We start from the raw sequence: 17,253 nt of genomic DNA, 5'->3' as shown, positions 1-17,253 counted from the left end.
ACAACATGAAAACACCTTACCCCTATTAACCCTTAGAGGACTGGGCCATTTAACCTTGTTCCTGTTCAGGCACATTTTTTCGTTTAAAGAGCTTCAACACATGTTACTTTTATTGGGATATACAAATAATTTTTGCACCTTTTTCATATGTGCTGCAGAAGTTTTGTTATTTTATTTTTTTTTTTTTTAACAATACTGGTGTTAATTAAAAAATAAACATGTGTCTTTCGCTTTTTTTTGCTTATTTTTTTTTATAGACACAAACTACCATTAAAATAAATTATACAATCTTGTGGCTAGTAAAAGCAATTTTGATTTAATAGCTGCTTTTTTATTTTTCAGTTATTATTAGTTAGTTAGTTAGTTTTTATTTGATATTCCCTGTAACTGGGGTTGTTATGTTAGCCCCAGTTACAGTGGGAACTCAATCTTGTTGTTGCAGAGCAGAGCTGACTTAATCTCTTAGGACCCAGCAGCTCCTGCTCCCTCCAGGAGATTTGGTGATCACATGATCACTGGGTCAGGAGGAGGAAGTGTTGTCAGTGCTTCTTAGGCTGGAGTCCCACTTGTGTGGGACTCGCCCGAAAATCGCATCACCTTGTCTGGACTGGTCTGCGGCTCTTCTGACAGGACTGGGTTAGCTGCATGTATTGCTATGCAGCTGCATGCTCCTGTCAGGAGAGCCAGCAGCCAACCCGGGCAATGCGATGCGATCCTCGCTCAAGTGGGACTCCAACGTTATACTATATACATAACACTTCTTCAGCGCTGTGTATATATTGATATGGAAGGCAGAAATGATAATAAACTATTTCTGCATTCTCTATAGGGAGTCTGGCTGTATCTGACAGCCGGTTTCCTCAGCCGCACCATGTTGTGCAGCTATTATACTATGCAGTGATATGTTTGAGCAGTAATTGTCTGGGCTGTCTGGAAGTGGTTAAAACTTCCTAGTCAAGGTGTAAAAAAAAACAAACCTTACCTAGTCATGACCCAGCTTTGTAACCAGAGGCAAAACTTGGAGTTTGCAACCTTAAATTAAAAATCTGTATCACAAGCCCCAAATACCATGGAGATTTATTAGTATTGATCTGCAGAATGGGCCAAAGAGGCCATGTTTTACTGTAACCCCTATCATTTTGCTTATGCTTGTATATAATTGATGAGGACACAGTATCTTATTGGCACCCCAAAGGCATCCAGCACCCAGGCATCTGTCCCACCATAGTTTTGCCCCTGCTCTAGTCCAACGAAAATAAGTTATCACCTATACACCGGACGGATGATAACGTATAGGTAGGTGGGGACTGACCACTGGAACCAAACCGATTGGTAGAACAGGGCACTGTTATCCCCATTAGAATAAATTGGCAGTGCACATGAGCATCCTAATTTATTTTCACAGGTTTTTTGCAGATTTCCAGTCACACTGCTGGAGATTCACACTTAGCACATGGACATTTTGCAGAAGATTTTAGGCCTATTCTTCAGCAGAAACAATCCAATACATGCAAATATATGCTAACCCCAAAAAAGTGACAACCAAGTATCTGTCAATAGTGTCTTCTCTTAAAGTGCACCAATCACCAGGATTTTCCTATATAACCTAAAGCCAGTGCTATACTGGCACTATAAGGCTGATTCTATACATACCTTTAGTTGTCAGCTATGACGTATAGGTTTTGAAACACAAGCAAGTAAAGTTTGTAAAATGAGCAGCTTTTTGATTGGCAGTAGCTGCTGATCAGCTGATAGCTGGGGGGTATTCATAGTAATTCCTGACTGCCGTTCCGGTCCATCCTCCCCTGTTATTTATGCTAATTCTATTATACAATCGTCTTACTAACTGACTAGAAGGACCTGTGCTGATGTCATACATATATACATACATACATACATACATACATATGACCAGAAGGAGTGGGGCCTCAGCCAACATAGCTGATACCAAGAAGCAACATTATTTTTGTGTTGGCTGAGGCTCTGCCCCTCCTGATAACATGGGTATGACATTAGCACAGGTCATTCTAGTCACTTAGTAAAACGATTGTATAATAGAATTAACATAAATAACAGGGGGAGGGGATAACTATGAATACCCACCCCAGCTATCAGCTGAACAGTAGTACCTGCTATCACTCAAAGAGCTGCTCATTTTACAAACTTTACTTGCTTGTGTTTCAAAACCTATACATTCAAGCTGACCACTAAAGGTATGTATAGGATCAGCCTGATAGTGCCAGCATAGCACTGGCTTTAGGCTATATAAGAAAATCCTGGTGGTTGGTGTGCTTTAAAAGCTCAAAATATCTTGTTAATGAAATAAGTATAAAATCTTCTGTAAATAAATTGTGTGTATATATGTATATATATACTGTATATAGCTACTGGCTTTTCCGCTACCTCTATGCCATAGACGTGTATGCACATAAGCAGTAGCACCTGGCCCAGTAGGGTCAGTACCGTCAGCTTGTGTTATCTAGATGTCAGAGATCACATGAGATTTAATTCTTTGGTCACTCAAGTGAAAAGGAATTAAAGTGCTTCGGGCAGAGCTTTACTTTCTCTCCTATTCTCCTTTCCTCCAAGCACGGAGAGCCACATAGCAAAGCAGTGGGATTAATATGGGACAATGCAGCTAACTAAACATAATTTGGGACCTGAAGTTCCGAAACTTTGCTTATCGTCTTTTGTCTTGGTTACTACCAATATTTTGGTGTTCGGAGGGTTAAAGATGAAGAAATAGACTATAAGGACATTTGTGTCCGTTTTTCTAGTATAAAAAATGCCAAATTTATCAGTTCATCATCCTCTTCATAGTTCGCACAGCACCATTCATATGTGTGTGGCTGTGCTTGGTGCTGCAGCTTAGTCTTATTTACTGGAATACTAAGGAGAAGTCGTAAATGTTTAAACTTTTTTTCATTATTATTCTGCTGTCATTTGCAAAATGATGAATTTTTCTAATGTACTTTATTACCTCCCTTTGCTTCCTTCTATCGCATATACTATATGCTGTAGTGCAGTTTCACTGCCCAGTTCACGTTCCTTTAGAAGCTGCTTTTAACTGCTGCTCATCAAGAATCCACGCTCTAGTTACAAACAGTCTGTGAATGGGAATTCTTATTTGAACCAACCGATTTGCTTTCTAACTTGTCAGACAAGGCAATTCCGACACAAAGGCTGTTTGTAAATAGTTTAAGGAATTTTGCTGAGTAGCAGTTGAAAGCGGATTCTAAAAGAACATGAACTGGGCATTGAAATAGAATTGCAGCATAGTATTTGGTAGAAAAGGAAGCAAAGTAAGGTAGAATGCTTGTCAGAAATGAAATGAGATAATGAGCTATATTACAAAAATATGTAACGTCTCAATGTCTGGAGGATAATAAATTATAATAAAAAAAGTTTAGTTAATCTGTAAAGAGGTTGTCCACTACTTTAACATTGATGGCCTATCTTGATGGCTTATCCTTAAGTTAGGTCAGCCATGTCTGATCGGCCAGAGGAATTGTGGCCCCAAACCTCTACCAGATTGCTGTTTATTTTTATGGGAACAATTCTGAACATTGGTCTCCAGAAGGGAATTGCTATTCATGCACTTACATCTTAAACTTATCTTTTAAAAGTTAAGGAATGTAAATGGGATGAATTTAGCTTACCCGTCCATTTGTGATCAATGTATCCTACATCGGTGCCATCTGTTCTTTACAGCCGTATTTCCTTTGTAAGTATTGTCGTATTCTCTCACCTATTGACTGTCTCTTTCTTATCTGAATCTCCTCCAGCTACAAGACCCTGGTTACCGAGCATGAAGCTTTGATGCAGAAATACTTACATTTACTGCAGATTGTTGAAACTGAGAAGACGGTTGCCAAACAATTGAGACAACAGATAGAAGACGGCGAGGTGGAGGTCGAGCGCCTCAAATCTGAGGTGGGGGTCTTTTTTTTATTGAGAGGCAATTCCTGTAAAGTATTTCCAGTATTTGAGTATTAGACTTTCATTATACAGTGGAACCTCGGTTTACAAGTATTTTGCTATACGAGCAAAGCTTGCTGTAAATTTGTAACTCTGTTTACGAGAAAGCTTTGCCGTACGAGCAAATACTCGCCGCACACACTTCCGGTTCCATTATTTCACCGCGCTCTGACCCACTCTTGCAGTCTGCACAAACACACACAAACACGCACGCATACACACATATTATGCTCACCTTAAGGCTACTTTACACACTGCGATATCGGTCCCGATATCGATAGTGTGGGTAATCGCCCCCATCTTTTGCGCGACACGGGCATATCGCTGCCCGTGCCGCACAACATCGCCCAGAGCCGTCACACATACTTACCTGTCCGGCGACGTCGCTGTGACCGGCGAACCGCCTCCTTTCTAAGGGGGCGGTCCGTGCGGCGTCACAGCGACGTCACTGAAACGTCACTGAACTGCCGCCCAATAGAAGCGGAGGGGCGGAGATGAGCGGGACGTAACATCCCGCCCACCTCCTTCCTTCCGCATAGCAGCCGGGAGGCAGGTAAGGGGAGCTTCCTCGTTCCTGCGACGTCACACGCAGCGATGTGTGCTGCCGCAGGAACGAGGAACAACTTCGTTACTGCTGCAGTAACGATTTTTAAGAACGGACCCCCGTGTCGCCGATTAGCGATTTTGCACGTTTTTGCAACGATGCAAAATCGCTTATCGGTGTCACACGCAACGGCATCGCTAATGCGGCCGGATGTGCGTTACAAATTCCGTGACCCCAACGACTCCGCATTAGCGATGTCGCAGCATGTAAAGCCCGCTTTACCTTCCGTTCTATCGCCGGCCTTGTAGTTCGCCAGTACAGGATGTGTATCGGGTAACCATCGCAACGATGGAGGAACTTCCACTGTCAGCTGCTACTCAAAGGCAGCGCGCTGACCAATCAGAGGCAAGCGGCTCATGCCTTTGACGTCAGCGCTCTCGGTCGCGATGGTTACCTGATTAACATCCTGTACCGGCGAACTACAAGAACTGGGAGGCTGGCGATGGAACGAAAGGTAAGGTGAGCACAATATGTGTGTGTGTGTGTGTGTGTTTGTGCATGTGTGGAATGGCACAATAGGGGACCAGGATGGGACATTGAACCAGTTGTGGAGCGAATTGTCTGAGCTTGCATTATTCCTATGGGAAATTTTGCTTTGCTAGATGAGTTAAGGCTCTTGCGCACGTTGCGTAATTGCATGCGTCCTGCGTCCCAAGCACAATCTATGTAGATTGTGCATAATTCGTGCGCACGTTGCTTTTTTGAACGCAGCGATTTGGATACTAAAATTTTAACCCAAATCCTTGCGTTCAAAAATGCAGCATGTCAATTAATTTGTGCGCTTTGGATGCAGCTCCCGCTCTGTCTATGGGAGAGCCAGCATCCATAGCGCATGAAATCTGCTGAAACACTGCATCCATTACGCAGTGTTTCTGCAGCGATTTGACGCGTGCATGTGCTGTCAAATCGCTGCAGAGATTTCAGCATTTACGTGCGAACAAGCCCTAACTTGGTTTACAAACACACTCCCAGAGAACGGATTATGCTCGTAAACCAAGGCCCCACTGTAGCTTGGTAGACAGGCCTTTATAAAACCCCTAAAGTGTCCCAACCTTGGCTCTAAAGTGTGGGCTGCTTATAAATAAGAGGTATAGTATGGGCTGGTGGCAAACTATGGGCAGTGTACGCTTGAATGGGCAAGTGCCATGCAATTCTCGGAGGTAAGTCATACATGCAGCAAATAATTTTTATACTTGGATCACTCTGTCTGAGGAAAAAAATCACACATGTGCATTGACTCAATGAGTAACATTGGTCCGAGTGCAATACGATTTTTTGAAAGATAGCAATCAGACCAAAAATACAGTCATCTGCACGAGGCCTTGGGGTTCATTCATGCGTCAGTTTTTCACATTTTTATACTTGTTTTTCACCCTCAGGACCCATATGTGTGACAGCCTATGGAGCTATTCACGTGTCACATTTTTTCCTCGGACCGAGTGGTCCATGCAAAATCGCAGAGACGTGTCAGATATTGATCCAAGTTCAGATCTAAAATGGCAATGCAAGTCTATTTGTCAGTGAAAAAATCTGACTGTATTCATTTGCCATCTTTGCGTTCCATTTTTCGCTGACTGATCACAGGAGAAGGTGGAGGACCTTTTATTTTTTATTTTTTTCCTTCTAATCAGTGAAACAAGATTGATGAAACTTAGACTAATCTCTGATGAAGATTCGTCCATTGTTCTCCATAATCAAAAAAGTGACATCTGAATGAGGCCTTAAGGAGATGCTATATACTGTGTTTTCGGTTTATAAAACGCCCCGAATTATAAGACACATCCCAAATTTAGAGGAGGAAAGTAGGAAAAAATATTTTTTAATGTTAAAATGAGGGTTCGTCTTATAATCTTAGTGTGTCTTAATCCTAATGCTTACCAGGGGGAGCGGCTCTGGAAGGTCACAGGAGGCACAGCGATGCTGCGGGTCCAGAGGAGGGGGTGTTGCATCAGTGGACGGAGGGTCGTCAGTACTGAGGCCTCGGGAGTGTCGCTGTGGTGGATGCCATTGATCTGCCAGCGTGCGGCGGGGGTGTCACTGCAGTGGAGAGACTCCGGAGGGTAACAGGACGGGGTGCCGCTGCGATGGTGGGCACCTGATATGTCTGCGGGCTCCATTGAATCGTCCATGGTTGATGCGATGGACTTCAAGAAAATAGCCGCTGAGGCGGTGAGTGCCCAGAAAGGCCTCCGCATTCATTTTTTTGAAGTCCATTGCATCAATCTGCACACGCGCCACCCCCTCAGCCATTTTCTTGAAGTTCATCTCGTCAACTGCGGGCAATTCAATGGATCCCGCAATCAGATCAGGCACCCGCTTCCGCCACAACACTGCATTGACACCCTCAGTATCGCCAACTCTGCCAGTAACATGCTAAGAGGGCGGACGCGTCGGGGGGAAATAACGCTCCTGCGACTAGTCCCCGCGCTCATTTGCATATCATAAAGAATCTTTAGAAATACTTTTTCTAAAGATCCCTTTATCTATGCTACTAGATATAGGGACGGATAGGCAGGGATTAGCAATATGTAACCAGAAGTGCTTGTAGTTCTCGGTGCATATTGCACCTGATGGGTTCCTTTTAAAAGATCCCTGGCCATCATGTCAGCCCATAGGTACCCCATTATCATTTCACAGGGACGCCAATGAGCAGGTAGAAAAGCGCACCTCCCCGCCAATGCGCTGTAAATGCTGTTGTCCAAGATTGACAGTGACGTTTAACACATTTCTGTTATAGGCCGATGATGGCTAAATAACACAGCCATTATCTGCCAGGAAAGCTATGGGCTCAGTTCCGGAGCCCGCATCTATGTCAGGTAGCCGGCATATGACATAACATGTCGGTAAGGAGTTAATAAAGAAATGTAGTAATCTTGCAATTTTCACACTGGCATCTGGGGCTTTTTTTAGACTGTTACATTCTATCCTTATAGGAAGAGTTTTCAGCAGGCTCACTATCATCAGAGGCAAGATAACAATGACGGGTAACACCTCTATACACCACTGATAACACACAATCCACCAATGACAATAGGTGACCTTTTCACACGCTCATTAGATGCTTCAGGACAAGCAATAGGTCCAGAATCTGTTCATTGTTATGAATGTACATGGGGATTTCCTTAAAAAAAAGTTATAGTCTAAAAATCCACACTGGCCAGCGTGAAAATGACAAGATTTCTATTTTATATGTTTGAGGCAGATTTTGATAAGGATAAGGGAAAAAAATCCTTGTTAAAATAAAAAATAAATAAATTAAAATGTTTATCAGAAAGTTGATTAAACAATAGGTCATTTCCTGATGACACATTCCCTTTAATGCTCTATTGTGTGCAGTGTTAGTGCGCTGCGCTCCCTGCACTTTTCATGTGCTGCTCCCTTTGTGTAGAGATAAATGGGAGGAGGACATGGTGTCATTGGGATGTGATGTCGGTGTCACAGCTGCTGACACTTTGATGTGTTAATGAGAATTATTTGATATTACAAGCTAAAAACTTGAATATTTATGACTAAGATTTTGTGCTTTTCATAAACAATTGCTATCATTAACCCCTTGGATACTGGAGCAGTATGCAACAGTTTTCAATCAACCAAATTCTGAAGCCCCTAAGGCTAAGTTCAGATGAGGGCTGATTCTTGCTGACCAGTCACATCTCCAAATTGTGAACGCAACAGGCTCCGGGTGCAGGCGCGATCTACTATTTGTATGCACTGGTCTGTAAAATGGAGCACACTAGCGAGTGCTGCAATATTTCTTGTAGGTTTGCGAGCTAAATCGCCCATATGTAGTCTATGTGCTGTCTGTGTGTGCTCTCTTGTGGAGACACGTACCTAAAATAAACTCATGTGAACTTAGCCTAAAGGCCGCTTTACACGCAGTGACATCGCTCGCTGGTGAAAGCACCCGCCCCTGTCGTTTGTGCATCACGGGCAAATCGCTGCCCATGGCGAACAATATCACAGGTAAACGTCACACATACTTACCTTCCTAGCGACGTCACTGTGGCCGACGAACAACCTCTTTAAGGGGAAGGTTCCTGCGGCGTCCCAGCGACGTCACATAGCAGGCGTCCAATCGAAGCGAAGGGGCTGAGAGCTGCCGCATTCACGTCACTCCCACCTCGTTGCTGGAGGACGCAGGTACGGTGTTGTTCCTCGTTCTCGGGGTGTCACACGTAGCGATGTGTGCTGCCTCAGGAACGACGAACAACCTGCGTCCCAAACGAGCAACGATATTTGGGAAATGAACGACGTGTCAACAATCAACGATTTGGTGAGTATTTGGGATCGTTAGCGGTCGCTCGTAAGTGTCACACCTAACGACGTCACTAACGAGGCCGGATGTGCGTCACGAATTCCGTGACCCCAGCGATATCTCGTTAGCGATGTCGTAGCGTGTAAAGCAGCCTTAAGTCTGTTCATTGCTTCCATCACATATATAGTAACATAGTTTTTAAGGCTGAAGGAAGACCTTATGTTCATCTAGTTCAGCCTATTTTTAGTGCTGCTGTTCTCCAGTGTGGAACCTGTAGAAGGCAAAAACCCACAGAGTAGAAGCCAGTTTTCTTCATAGGGAAAAAAATTATTTCCCAACTCCTAATCTGGGTCAACTATCTACCTGGAATATTATGCTATTTATAACCTTCTATACTGTTACTAACAAGAAAAGCATCCATTCCTCTCTTAAATTCATTCAGTGAGTTGGCCATCACCACTTCCCCAGGAAGAGAGTTCCATAGCCTCACTGCTCTTACCGTGAAGAACCCTCTTCTATGATGGTGCAGAAATTTTCTTTCCTCCAAACGAAGAGAATGCCCCCTTGTTCTTGTCATAGTCCTTGGTACAAACAAATGATCTGAGAGATCTCTGTATTGCCCTCTGATATGTTTGGACATATTTATTAGATCTCCCCTATAGTTTATAAAACATTCATTTCTTTGTCGCTCCATTGGGAGACCCAGACAATTGGGTGTATAGCTTCTGCCTCCGGAGGCCACACAAAGTATTACACTTTAAAAAGTGTAACCCCTCCCCTCTGCCTATACACCCCCCCCCGTGCATCACGGGCTCCTCAGTTTTTATGCTTTGTGTTGAAGGAGGCACACATTCACTCATGCTCCCATTTTAGTCAGCAGCAGCTGCTGATTGTATCGGATGGAAGAAAAGAGGGCCCCTAACAGGGCGCCCGGCATGCTCCCTTCTCACCCCACTGAGTCGGCGGTGTTGTTAAGGTTGAGGTACCCATTGCGGGTACAAAGGCTGGAGCCACATGCCGTTTTCCTTCCCCATCCCTTAGGGGCTCTGGGAGAAGTGGGATCCTAACCGGTCATCCAGGCACTGGGACCGGGCTCCCTCCGCAGCCCCTGTGGGATTCTGACGGACAGGAGACTGAGTATCATCAGGGACAGGGCCCTGCATCTACAGGTACTCTGTGTCCCCTTGGGGACGGTGCATGGAGCACCTTGGCCTCAGACGCTGCAGCGGCCGCTGTGTTAGTATGACGACCGGGACTACCGCGCCGACCGCGCCTGCTTGCCGGCCGCGGTTTTAAATTTAGTCCCCGGCTTTTGCGGCCTAGTGCCTTAAACTCCCGCCCCCGGGCCTGCCAGTCAGGGGTAAGGGCGGGATGGTCGGCCTGACGCCGACAGTGAGGGCTGGAGCACACTTAGGTGTCCTCCTCCCCCCTCACTAATCACTCTGGGGCACCAGATTCCCGCACTTTTTTAGTTACGCCCACGGCTCCCTCCTCCCCTGTGAACGCCGACAGCCATGTTTTAAGCTCATTCTGCCGGTGGAGGACTTCTGGCTGCAGCTCTGGGAGACCCGAGGCAGGGAATCTGGTGGCCACACACCGCTTGAGCGGTCGGTAAGCCACACCGGTCACCCGGTGCTGGTCCCCCTAGGGTGCCGAACTGTATATATATATATATATTATATTGGTATACATTTTATCGGTTCGGCTGTACTGTTAGCTTGTGGCTATATACCCTCAGTGATCACTCTCCTGGGACACAACAGCATGTCGTTCACAAGGAGCAAGGGTGCCAAGGCACAGGGTTATTTTGCAACCTGTACCTCTTGTGCGGCTATGCTACCTGCAGGTTCCACCTACCCTCACTGTGAGCAATGCTCGGGCCCTGTGGCACTCGCTCAGCCGGAGCCTCGGGCACTGGTGGGACCCTCGGCTCAGGTAGAACCGCCGGCTTCCCCTGTCCAGGTGGCAGGGACAGAGTTTGCAGTTTTAGCTGAGAAACTCTCTGAGTCACTTTCACAATCCATGGCTCAGTCTATGGACAAATGGTCTGCTAAGATACTAGAGGCCCTGCAGTCCAGACCGGCCCTTACACAGGCCCCGGGCACTGCGGGATCGCCCCCAGGCCCCTCTCGGTCTGCGACGAAGCGTGCTTCTGGGGTGGCCTCTAGCTATTACGTGGAGGACTCCGGCACGGACCGCAGTCCCAGACCGGCTAAGCGGGCTCGCTTAGAATCTTCCCCGACTTCATCACGCTGTTCGGGGTCTCAGCTTGAGGACTCTCTGGAGGATGAGGCGGAGGTCGCAGCCCAGGACTCTGACCCTGACGTTGCTCTCAATCTTGATACACCTGAAGGGGACGCCATAGTCAATGACCTTATAGCGTCCATCAACCAGGTGCTAGATCTATCTCCCCCGCCTCTACCTGTGGAGGAGTCGGCTTCACAGCAGGAGAAACACCAGTTTAGGTTTCCCAAACGTACACGGAGTGCTTTCTTCGATCACTCTAACTTCAGAGAGGCTGTCCAGAAGCACAGAGCTTTTCTGGACAAGCGCTTTACTAAACGCCTTAATGACACACGTTACCCCTTCCCCTCTGACGTAGTTAAGGGTTGGGCTCAATGTCCCAAGGTGGATCCTCCAGTCTCTAGACTGGCGGCTAGATCCGTAGTAGCAGTGGCTGACGGTTCATCGCTCAAGGATGCCACGGACAGGCAGATAGAGCTCCTAATGAAATCCATCTATGAAGCCATAGGCGCGTCTTTTGCCCCAGCCTTTGCAGCAGTGTGGGCACTCCAGGCTATCTCAGCTTGTCTGTCTGAGATTAATGCGGTCACACGTACCTCTGCTCCGCAAGTAGCGTCTTTGACTTCTCAGGCGTCGGTATTTTCATCCTACGCCATGAATGCTGTCCTAGACTCGGCTAGCCGTACAGCCGTAGCATCCGCCAATTCGACATGTCCACGACCGATGGGTGAGAGACATTCTGTCTCACGGTTACAGGATAGAGTTCAGCTCTCGTCCTCCGACTCGTTTTTTCAGAACATCTCCGCCCCCCTGAGCGAACCATTGCACTTTTTCAGGCGGTGGACACTCTGAAAACAGAAGGAGTAGTGATCCCCGTTCCCCTTCAGGAACGTGGTCGCGGTTTTTACTCCAACCTGTTCGTGGTGCCAAAAAAGGACGGTTCATTCCGTCCCGTTTTGGACCTCAAATTGCTCAACAGACATGTGAGAACCAGGCGGTTTCGCATGGAATCCCTCCGCTCTGTCATCGCTTCGATGTCCCAAGGAGACTTCCTAGCATCAATCGACATCAGGGATGCCTATCTCCATGTGCCGATCGCACCAGAGCATCAACGCTTCCTGCGTTTCGCCATTGGGGACGAACACCTTCAGTTTGTGGCACTGCCTTTCGGCCTGGCGACAGCCCCACGGGTCTTCACCAAGGTCATGGCATCCGTTGTGGCAGTCCTGCACTCTCAGGGCCACTCGGTGATCCCGTACTTAGACGATCTCCTAGTCAAGGCACCCTCCCGGGTGGCATGTCAACACAGTCTGACCGTTGCTCTGGAGACTCTCCAGAGGTTCGGGTGGATCATCAATTTCCCAAAGTCAAAATTGACTCCGACCCAATCACTGACTTACCTCGGGATGGAGTTTCACACTCTCTCAGCGATAGTCAAGCTACCGCTGGACAAACAGCGTTCGCTGCAAACAGGGGTGCAATCTCTCCTTCGGGCCCAGTCACACCCCTTGAGGCGCCTCATGCACTTCCTGGGGAAGATGGTGGCAGCAATGGAGGCAGTTCCCTTTGCGCAGTTTCATCTGCGTCCACTCCAATGGGACATTCTCCGCAAATGGGACAGGAGGTCGACGTCCCTAGACAGGAACGTCTCTCTTTCTCTGGCAGCCAAGACCTCTCTTCAGTGGTGGCTTCTTCCCACTTCTCTGTCGAAGGGAAAATCTTTCCTGCCCCCATCCTGGGCTGTGGTCACGACGGACGCGAGTCTGTCAGGGTGGGGAGCGGTTTTTCTCCACCACAAGGCTCAGGGAACCTGGACTCCGACAGAGTCCTCCCTTCAGATCAATGTTCTGGAGATAAGGGCAGTGTATCTAGCCCTAAAGGCGTTCCATCGGTGGCTGGAGGGCAGGCAGATCCGCATACAGTCGGACAACGCCACGGCGGTCGCGTACATCAACCACCAGGGCGGCACTCGCAGTCGTCAAGCCTTCCAAGAAGTTCGGCGGATTCTGCTGTGGGCGGAGGCCACAGCCTCCACCATCTCTGCGGTTCACATCCCGGGCGTAGAAAACTGGGAAGCAGACTTTCTCAGTCGCCAGGGCATGGACGCAGGGGAATGGTCTCTTCACCCGGACGTGTTTCAAGAGATCTGTTGCCGCTGGGGAACGCCGGACGTCGATCTCATGGCGTCTCGGCACAACAACAAAGTCCCGGCATTCATGGCACGGTCTCAGGATCACAGAGCTCTGGCGGCGGACGCCTTAGTTCAGGATTGGTCGCAGTTTCGACTGCCTTATGTATTTCCTCCTCTGGCAATGCTGCCCAGAGTGTTACGCAAGATCAGGTCCGACTGCCGCCGCGCCATCCTCGTCGCTCCAGACTGGCCGAGGAGGTCGTGGTACCCGGACCTGTGGCACCTCACGGTGGGTCAACCGTGGGCGCTCCCAGACCGACCAGACTTGCTGTCTCAAGGGCCATTTTTCCATCTGAATTCTGCGGCCCTCAACCTGACTGTGTGGCCATTGAGTCCTGGCTCCTAGCGTCCTCAGGGTTATCTCAAGAGGTCATTGCCACTATGAGACAGGCCAGGAAACCAACGTCCGCCAAGATCTATCACAGGGCTTGGAGGATCTTCTTAGCCTGGTGCTCTGATAAGGGGTTTACCCCCTGGCCGTTTGCCTTACCCACTTTTCTTTCCTTCCTTCAATCTGGAATGGACAAGGGTTTGTCTCTCGGCTCTCTCAAGGGACAAGTATCGGCGCTTTCCGTGTTTTTTCAAAAGCGTCTAGCCAGGCTTCCGCAGGTCCGCACGTTCCTGCAGGGAGTTTGCCACATAGTCCCACCTTACAAGCGGCCGCTGGAACCCTGGGATCTCAACAGGGTTCTACGGGCTCTTCAGAAATCACCATTTGAGCCGCTGCGGGATGTCTCTCTATCACGTCTTTCGCAGAAGGTGGCATTTCTAGTGGCAGTTACATCACTCCAAAGAGTGTCAGAGCTTGCAGCGCTGTCATGCAAAGCCCTCTTCCTGGTTTTTCACCAGGATAAGGTGGTTCTGCGTCCGGTCCCGGACTTTCTCCCTAAGGTGGTGTCAATCAGGCTATCTCCTTACCTTCATTTTGCCCTCATCCAATTCACCAATGTGAAAAGGATTTGCATTTGTTATATCTAGTGAGAGCACTCCGGATCTACGTGTCTCGCACGGCGCCACTGCGCCGTTCTGATGCGCTCTTTGTCCTTGTCGCTGGCCAGCGTAAGGGGTCGCAGGCTTCCAAGTCAACCTTGGCTCGGTGGATCAAGGAACCGATTTTTGAAGCCTACCGTTCTTCTGGGCTTCCGATTCCTTCAGGGCTGAAAGCCCATTCTACCAGAGCCGTGGGTGCGTCCTGGGCATTGCGGCACCGGGCTACGGCTCAGCAGGTGTGTCAGGCAGCTACCTGGTCTAGTCTGCACACTTTCACGAAACACTATCAGGTGCATACCTATGCTTCGGCAGACGCCAGTCTAGGTAGGCGAGTCCTTCAGGCGGCGGTTGCCCACCTGTAAGAGGGGGCCGTTTCGGCTCTTTTTACTGAGGTATTCTTTACCCACCCAGGGACTGCTTTTGGACGTCCCAATTGTCTGGGTCTCCCAATGGAGCGACTAAGAAGAAGGGAATTTTGTTTACTTACCGTAAATTCCTTTTCTTCTAGCTCCTATTGGGAGACCCAGCACCCGCCCCTGTTCCCTTCGGGCTGTTTGTTCTTTTGTGTACACATGTTGTTCATGTTGAATTGTTCTTTTGGTTCATGGTTTTCAGTTCTCCGAACATCCTTCGGATTGAATTTACCTTAGACCAATTTATAAGTTTCCTCCTTCCTGCTTTTGCACCAAAACTGAGGAGCCCGTGATGCACGGGGGGGGTGTATAGGCAGAGGGGAGGGGTTACACTTTTTAAAGTGTAATACTTTGTGTGGCCTCCGGAGGCAGAAGCTATACACCCAATTGTCTGGGTCTCCCAATAGGAGCTAGAAGAAAAGGAATTTACGGTAAGTAAACAAAATTCCCTTCTTCTATAGCACAAGTTTTCCATTCACTAATAGGAGATAAAAAAACAAAACAAATCAAAAATAGTATAAAATGAAAATGGTGATCAGTAATACATATCAATTTGGGAAAAGAAGAAATCTTTTCAAATTTATTATTAGCCAATGTAAAGTTTTCTGTTGCCCTGTAGAGAGTGTATGCTCCTATTACGACATTGAATACATGTAATCATAGTATCCAGTGGGAAAACTCAAAATATGCCACTCTAAAAGATCACGCAGATTTACATGACGGTCACATGCCAACTAGACGTGTGAGACCTCGCTCAATGCAAATGAATTGAGCGAGGACAGATACGTCTAGTTGGAATATGGCTGGAAGTAGTAGTCGTACCCCGCTATATCGCGGTTCACTTACTGCGGCTTCAAAGTATCGGGGGGCACCGGTGGTGGGGTGGAGTGGGGTCACAGGAGGCAGGGGTGGTGGTGGAGCAGGGCGATGGTGCAGCAGGTGTCCCAGGTGCTTGCTGCGGGCGCTGGCAGGAACATCCAGAAACTGTCAGCGGTGCGGGCTTCAAAGATATGGCGCACGGAGTTGGCGCGTGCACAGATTGAGCCATCAGCTCAATAACGAACCGAGATCTCATCTGTGCACACGCCACCTCTAGTCGGCGGTCACGGTTTTTGTGACGCACATCCGGCATCGCTTGCGACGTCGGGCTGTGTGACACCTCCGAGCGCCGCAGTATCGCTCACAAATTGTGAGTCGTATACTCGTCGATCGGTTTCATAATCGCGTTTAATTAAAATGGCGCTGGTTGCTCATCGTTCCCGGGGTAGCACACGCCGCTCCGTGTGACACCCCGGGAACGATGAACAGCAGCTTACCTCCGCCCCACGGCACCCGCCGGCTATGCGGAAGGAAGGAGGTGAGCGGGATGTTTACGTCCCGCTCATCTCCGCCCCTCCGCTTATATTGGCCGGCCGCTGTGTGACGTCGCTGTGACACCAAACGTCCCTCCCCCTTCAGGAAGAGGATGTTCGCCGTCCACAGCGACGTCGCACAGCAGGTAAGTGTGTGTGACGGGGGTAAACGACTTTGTGCGCCACGGGCAACTAATTGCCCGTGACGCACAAACGACAGGGGCAGGTACGATCGTGAAATTGCACGATAGATCGTATCGTGTAAAGCAGGCTTTAGTCCGCTGCTGGGAGATCAATGGGCTGGAGGCGGCGCATACGCACATGAGATCTTGAGCTGAGACGCACTGACTCCGGGCGCCATTATTTGAAGCCCGCACCGCAAACATTTTCAGAATAGCCCCTGCCTTGCCGCCCGCAGCGCACAGTCCCTGCCTCCTGTGACTCCTCTCCACCACCCCCGGGTAAGCTAGATTAGCCTTATAAGACGCAAACCTCATTTTCCTCCCAAATTTTTGGGAGGAAAAGTGGATCTTATAATCTGAAATATACAGGTAAATAACAAAGTAAATATAACTCAGCTACTTTTCCAATTTTCACCTATCTCGGGGGTCTGTAGAATGTAACTCCCAGATATATATTGCAGGCTATAATCCATAAACCATCAAATCCTTATAAATCATAATAAACCATCAAATCAATACAACAACGTGTCTTATCTTTGTAAAATAGTTGTTTTTAATGTTTATCCCCATGAATATGCTTCTTCCAGATTGCATCATTACTTAAGGACAATGAGCGGATCCAGTCCACTCCGAGCTCAGCATCAACTGAGGACACTGACATCAGGAAAATCAAAAAGGTGAATGATGCCTCTTCTCCTTCTGGATCAGGAGCTGTTTTAGCAATGGAGCCTTGAGAAAGTCTTTTATATTCTCTCTGTGTGCACTGTCTGCAGGTGCAGAGCTTCTTACGAGGTTGGCTGTGCCGGCGGAAGTGGAAGAGCATTATCCAGGATTACTCAAGATCTCCGCATGCAGACAGCATGCGTAAGAGGAACCAGGTGGTGTTCAGCATGCTGGAGGCCGAGGCAGAATATGTGCAGCAACTTCATATCCTGGTCAATAACTTCCTGCGCCCGCTACGTATGGCCGCCAGTTCTAAGAAACCTCCGATCACTCATGATGATGTCAGCAGCATCTTTCTCAATAGGTGGGTATCATTTCATG

At 48.0% G+C, this 17,253-nt stretch overlaps 1 protein-coding gene across 2 annotated transcripts in view; it reads left to right on the top strand.

Annotated features, from left to right (window-relative positions):
• The window catches only part of RASGRF1 (Ras protein specific guanine nucleotide releasing factor 1), a 162,521-nt gene that overhangs the window by 27,857 nt on the left and 117,411 nt on the right, over positions 1-17,253 (top strand). For both annotated transcript variants that reach the window (XM_075346106.1, XM_075346105.1), the window contains exons 3-5: positions 3,786-3,933; positions 16,797-16,886; positions 16,983-17,236. In XM_075346106.1, coding sequence (XP_075202221.1) covers positions 3,786-3,933; positions 16,797-16,886; positions 16,983-17,236 — 492 coding nt within the window. The remainder of the gene's footprint in view (positions 1-3,785; positions 3,934-16,796; positions 16,887-16,982; positions 17,237-17,253) is intronic.

Source organism: Anomaloglossus baeobatrachus, chromosome 4 (assembly GCF_048569485.1).
Source record: "Anomaloglossus baeobatrachus isolate aAnoBae1 chromosome 4, aAnoBae1.hap1, whole genome shotgun sequence".
In the NCBI taxonomy this organism is placed as follows: Eukaryota; Metazoa; Chordata; class Amphibia; order Anura; family Aromobatidae; genus Anomaloglossus; species Anomaloglossus baeobatrachus.
Note: the sequence above shows the minus strand (reverse complement) of the source record. Positions and strands in the feature narration are given on the sequence as shown.